General features: G+C 46.2%; 1 protein-coding gene across 1 annotated transcript; it reads left to right on the top strand.

Moving 5' to 3' along the window:
• Positions 1-222: 222 nt before the first annotated feature.
• Positions 223-6,120, top strand: SOST (sclerostin). Its single transcript, XM_071451146.1, has 2 exons — positions 223-524; positions 3,982-6,120. The coding sequence occupies exons 1-2, from the start codon at positions 305-307 to the stop codon at positions 4,398-4,400; spliced, it is 639 nt and encodes a 212-aa protein (XP_071307247.1). The 5' UTR covers positions 223-304; the 3' UTR covers positions 4,401-6,120.
• The last annotated feature ends 378 nt before the right edge of the window (positions 6,121-6,498 follow it).

Genomic DNA, 6,498 nt, shown 5'->3' on the forward strand with positions numbered 1-6,498 from the left:
GCAGAAAGGCTTGGCAGGTTGCAATTCATTGTAGTCTTGTCTATCACCTTTTGTTGCCAGGCTCAAAAATGAGGTAGATAAGAGAAGTTTTTGCATAACAGTTGTAAAATATTGTCACTAACCCACCCCCACACACCCATTTTATTTCACCCTGACAAAAGCTGAGATGAATGAGTTGTCTGGCCCTTCCCACTTTGTATAGCCATTGGCTGGCTTGGTTCTAAAAGGGATTTTAAAAAGGGGAATAATGTGCCTTTGCCCAGGATCTGAGGCTGTCAGGGTGCTGAAAAGCTGATCTGTGACCATGCAGATCCCTTGGGCTGTGTGTGCTGTCTGTGTCCTGACACAAATCCCACTTCACTCTGTGCAAGGGTGGCAGATGTTTAAAAATGATGCTACAGAAATCATCCCTGAGATCACTGAAAATCCAGAAACACCAATGGAGCCGACTTTCAGCAACAACAACACCATGAACCAGGCAAAACATGGAGGAAGACACATACAACAGACTCCAGACCTCAGTGGTAAGAAAAATATCATTATTTCTGTTTGCAGTTTGTAAAAGAATACTTGTTATCATCTGTGTTTGTTTATGAACACTTTTGGTGTGGCCCAACTGCTTTAAGTGACAGGGATTTGCACCTGCTGCTGAAGAAGTGTGAATATAAACTTTAGGGAGAATATATTGGAGTTTGCTGATGCAAATATCAGCTCTCTGTTGAACATTGCTACTCTGCAGGCAACTCCAAAACATCAAACCTGTAGTAGTAGGTATTACTTAACACTTCTCTGTGTTTTGTGAGGAAAAATCACAAATTCTCTTTCCCTCTTTAATATTAGGATGGGGAAAGTGTTGACAGTGGAGACAATGACAGAAATTTGTAATATTTAGGAACATCCACGCCAGCTGTGGCTAAGATCACACCAAAAGGGGCACATTGAGGTTGTGTTCAGCTAAATGAGAGAAATGTGCTGCTCTTCAGCCAGGTTCCAGCAGCCAAAAAATGCTCCAAGATCCATTGTCACTCGAGCAAGTGTCTAACTTTAGCAGTGATGCAAGACTCCACCAGCCTTTTGAGGGGAGACAGGAGATGGCAAGCTCACCCCAAACAGAGAAAGGAAGCTTTAAAAAAGTTTTCCACTGGAAAATAGAGCAAGTTTGGTCCTCCAGACACGCAGCACAGGCACAGATCAAACTTAGAATCTCCGCTGTTGTGCACTGCAGATCTGAGCCAGCCTCCTTTTTCTGGGGGCAGCTTGAAGGCAATTGTGAATTTCTGCTGCAGCTGTCCTTAGGGCATTTAAAACCAGAGGGTTAACAATATTAAAAAAAAAAATTAAAAAGTAAAGCTTTTGACAGTGTGGCCTTAAAAGTTTCTCATTTTCCTAAGAGGGGGAGCCCTGAGCTCCTCCCAGGCAGCCCCACCAGGGCAGAGCAGGTTGGTTTTCTTCTCTCATCTCAACACCTTCATTTTTTAGCCTCTTCCTACTCTGCCACCAGCTGGGAACCTGCCCCACTGATTTGTGCTTATTTTTCCAAGTGGAAAGCACAGTCAGATAAGAAATCAAATCTGAAGGAGACTGGGAGGTGTTTAAGACACACAATGGTCTCTTGTATATTTATTTTGGCATTTTTAACGTGAAGAATCAAAATGATGATCCAAAGTGGCCAGACCTGGAACAGATGCACCAGACCATGAGGGATTTTACACCTGCACACTCACAGGACAGGACAGAAATGCACAAATATCACCTGCAGAGCTGAGGCAAGTGCCTGGATATTGAACTGCCTGTGCTTTATGGAGGTACAACGCACCTTATTCCACACATTTTATTTATTTACAAACATAATTTTCTTAGCTGCCTAGGGAACTTGGGAATGTTAGACTGAAGTGCATGTGGGGTTCAGTTGCAAGTATTTTTGTCACAGCTGGCAAGGATTGCTTAATTCCATTAATGCAGTCCTTCAAAATTTAAAAAAAAAATGAAATCCTGCTAGCTGTACTTTGGCAAATATAAATCTGAGCACTGAAATTCCCGTTTCTGTACTTCACAGGAAAACCAAAAATTAAAATGTCTGTACAAATACTGTTGTGGTTTGACCCTGGCCCAACACCAGGCACCCACAAAAGCCACTCACTCACCCTCCCCTGCCACAGCTGGGCAGAGGAGGGAAAAATCAACAACAACAGAAATCTGTCAGATTATAGCTTGATAAGAGAGGGAGAGAAACTGAGCTGGAGGTTTGGGATAAGGACCAGGAGAAAAACACTCCAAGGGCAAAACAGGCTTGGCTTAGAGGTACAGAGTGACTTTATTATGAACAGAATCAGAGGAGGATAATGAGAAGTCAAATAAGCCCTTAAAAACATCTTTATTCCCCAAAATTGTTCCTCCTTCCCACTGACAGCTCAGGCAGATGGGGCATGGAGGGGTCTGGGTTAGGGCTTGGGTTTAGGTTAGGGTTTGGGTTTAGGTTAGGGCTTGGGTTTAGGTTAGGGCTTGGGTTTAGGTTAGGGTTTGGGTTTAGGTTAGGGCTTGGGTTTAGGTTAGGGTTTGGGTTTAGGTTAGGGCTTGGGTGCTTTCTCAAAGCTGGCAGGGAAAGAGCCCAGAATGAAGGAAAGAGCAGGAAAGAAGGAAAGAACAGGAATTAAGGAAAGCATAGGAATGAAGGAGAGAACAGGATTGAAGGGAAGAGCAGGAATGAAGGATTACAGGAATTAAAGAGCAGGATTGAAAGGAAGAGCAGGATTGAAGGATTACAGGAATGAAAGAATAGGATTTTAGGGAAGAGCAGGAATGGAAGAGCAGGACTGAAGGATTACAGAAAGGGAAGAGCAGGATTGAAGGGGAGAGCAGCACTGAAAGAGCAGGACTGAAGGGAGAAGCAGGACTGAAGGATTACAGGAATGAAAGAACAGGACTGAAGGAAGGGAGGAGCAGGGTTGAAGGATTACAGGAAGGGAAGAGCAAGAATGGAAGAGCAGGACTGAAGGGAGGAACAGAAATGAAGGATTATAGGAATGAAGGATTACAGGAATGAAAGAACAGGATTTAAAGGAAAGAAAAGGATTTAAGGAAAGAGCAGGAATGGAAGAGCAGGACTGAAGGGAAAAGCAGGAATGAAGGAAGGGAAGAGCAGGACTGAAGGCAGGAGCAGGAATGAAGGATTACAGGAATGGAGGAGCAGGAATGAAGGATACAGGAATGATGGAGCAGGACTGAAGTGAAGAGCAGGAATGAAGGAAGGGAAGAGCAGGACTGAAGGATTACAGGAAGGGAAGAGCAGGATTGAAGGGAGGAGCAAAACTGCAGGATTACAGGAATGAAGGAGCAGGGTTGAAGGCAGGAGCAGGACTGCAGGATTACAGGAGTGGAGGAGCAGGGCTGAAGGCAGGAGCAGGACTGCAGGATTACAGGAATGCAGGAGCAGGGCTGAAGGCAGGAGCAGGACTACAGGATTACAGGAATGCAGGAGCAGGATTGAAGGCAGGAGCAGAAATGAAGGATTACAGGAATGAAGGAGCAGGATTGAAGGATTACAGGAATGAAGGAGCAGGATTGAAGGATTACAGGAAGGGAAGAGCAGGATTGAAGGATTACAGGAAGGGAAGAGCAGGACTGAAGGCAGGAGCGGGAATGAAGGATTACAGGAATGAAGGAGCAGGACTGCAGGATTACAGGAATGCAGGAGCAGGGCTGAAGGCAGGAGCAGGATTGCAGGATTACAGGAAGGGAAGAGCAGGACTGAAGGCAGGAGCGGGAATGAAGGAGCAGGACTGCAGGATTACAGGAATGCAGGAGCAGGGCTGAAGGCAGGAGCAGGATTGCAGGATTACAGGAAGGGAAGAGCAGGACTGAAGGCAGGAGCGGGAATGAAGGAGCAGGACTGCAGGATTACAGGAATGCAGGAGCAGGACTGAAGGCAGGAGCAGGACTGCGGGGAGGGAGCAGAGGCAGTAACGCGTTCCCTGTTCGCAGATGCCGCCTTCAGCTGCCGGGAGGTTCGCACCACGCGGTTCCTGACGGACGGGCCGTGCCGCAGCCTGAAGCCGGTGAAGGAGCTGCTGTGCTCGGGCCAGTGCGAGCCCTCGCACCTCCTGCCCAACTCCATCGGCCGCGGCAAGTGGTGGCGGCAGAACGCGCTGGATTTCCGCTGCATCCCCGCGCACAGCCGCACCCAGCGCGTCCTCATGGCCTGTCCCCAGCAGGAGACGCGGACTTACAAATTCCGAGCGGCCACGTCCTGCAAGTGCAAGCGCTACACCCGCTACCACAACCAGTCCGAGCTCAAGGACTTCGGCAGGGACAGTCCCCGGCCCCAGAAGAACAAGAAGCCGCATCTGGCCAGAGCCAGGAGTGGCAAATCCAACCAGCACGAGCTGGAAAATGCCTATTAGGGAGGAAGGGAGGAAGGAAGGAAGGAAGGAAGGAGGTGGCTCTGGGTTGTTGAGTTTGTGAGGTGCCCGGGATGAGGTGAGAGGTGAGAATCTGGCTCCCATGTTCTCGGAAGGCTGATTTATTATTTTATGGTATTATGTTATATCAAAAGAACGCTGTACTAAAACTAAGAGAAAGGACACAGCCAGGAGGCTTAACAGGAATGATAATGAAAAAAGTCGTGACTGACTCCTCAGTCTGACACAGCTGATGGTGATTGGTCATGAAGTAAAAACAATTCACATGTAACCAATCAAACATGCGCCTGTTGGTAAACAATTCCAAAGCAGCAAAACAGGGAGAAGCAAACGAGGTAATATTGGGTTTTCTCTCTGAGGCTTCTCATCTTCCCAGGAGAAGGAATCCTGGCGAAGGGGTTTTTCAGAAAATGTGACAGTGGCACTGGGTGACACGGACGAGCAGCTCCAGAGGTTTGCTGAACCATCAAAAAGCACTCAGAGGTTACAGCCTGGTGTTCTGACTGCAGGGGGTTCCAATTCCTTCTGCTAAGCTGAGTCAAATAGGCAAAAAATGGGTAAGATTGTAGCACTTATGTGAGATAAAGAATGAGATAAAGGCAGCTGGAGGCACCTGTCACTACAGGACACGAAATAAAACAACGCGGACACGCAGCTCTCTCAAGGCAAAAAGAGAATTTTTAATTTCTGGCTCCGACATTTATGGGGTTCCAAAAGCGACCCTGGATTGGAGGGTGACAGTGCCACCTCTCCAATGGCACTGGACAAACCAACAGTCCATCAAATTTCTCCTCCCCCATAAAAGAATGCAGAACAATGAGTTATTTACATAAAGCGTGTGAGAAAGCTCGTTACAAGCATGTAAACAGCAGAAGGCTTAGAAAAACTTAAATATAAGTTTTTCAGGAGGGAAGGAACCTTCCGTGTGCCTGCTCTACAAAGAAATGAAAGTTTTCTCCCCCAGTCTCACGGGTTTGCTGCTGTCACTCACTTGTGTTGTCCTTCCTGCAGTTCAAAGAATTGCATCTTATCTTGCTCCCAGGGCTGGGCAGTTATTTATGTCCTGTAAAACAAAAATACTGCAAGCATCCTGGACAATCGACCAGTGTTGCTGGGGAGAATTGAATTCTTGAGCTCACCAGAAAATATTTAGCATTAGACCATTAGATTATTAGATTATTGAGTTTACCCAAACACATTTAGCACTAGATTTTAAATGTAAACCCGTTAGATTTATTGAGTTCATCAGAAAAGTCAGGGTGGCAGGAGGTCCATGGCAGTTTGTGTGTCCTGGATAAGCAGGGAGGCTGAGGAGGGTGAAGCTGGTGTGGGGACAGCCACACTTTGCTTTATTCCACTCATTTATGGGAAAAGAATCTTGGGGTCCCTTCCCCAGACCAGGATGCAGGACAGGGCTGAGATTGGGAAGCACCAGGAGAGTCTCTGAAGGAGCCCTGGAAAGTTTGGGGCAGCAGGGATTTCAGGTTCTGGTGGATGAAGTTCAAATTGTTGGGAAATGAACCCACGACCAGGGGTCCTCATGCACCAGGTGTTGCCTCTCAAACCAAAATGTGGCACTGCTGTTCTCAAAAGAGAAGTGTGACAAATCCATTTCATACCTTCAATTAAGAGATGATGGGGCTGACAAAATTCAAAACTGAGATTTGGCAACTTAAAAAATAATATTGGTTAAGGAACAATGATTTGTTCCAGTCAAATTCTCCCAAGTGGAGCAGATTCATGAACAAAATGCTCCTCTCAAACCAGATAAGCTCACTGATGTCTGTCCTGTAAGCAGCTAACATTATCCATAGTCTAGCATAGAATACACTGATTTTTTTTTATTTATTCCTTATTTCCTAGAACATGTTTGACTTTAATATCAGCTTGGATACATCCATTTACATTTTCTGTTCTGTAGAGGTTGGATTATCTGGCCACACACTCTGCAGCAGTAAAACTGTGCAAACCAAGCTCTGGGAGTAAGGTGGTGGTTCTGCATGAAAAGTCATGAATTCCTCTAGAAAAGTCTTTAGGATGTGCAGCTTTGGTTTTTTCCTTTAGTTTGGCAGCAGCTTTC

The sequence above is a fragment of the Agelaius tricolor genome, unplaced genomic scaffold, assembly GCF_023055355.1.
Source record: "Agelaius tricolor isolate 1412-34295 unplaced genomic scaffold, bAgeTri1.0.p SCAF_31, whole genome shotgun sequence".
NCBI classification, from domain to species: domain Eukaryota; kingdom Metazoa; phylum Chordata; class Aves; order Passeriformes; family Icteridae; genus Agelaius; species Agelaius tricolor.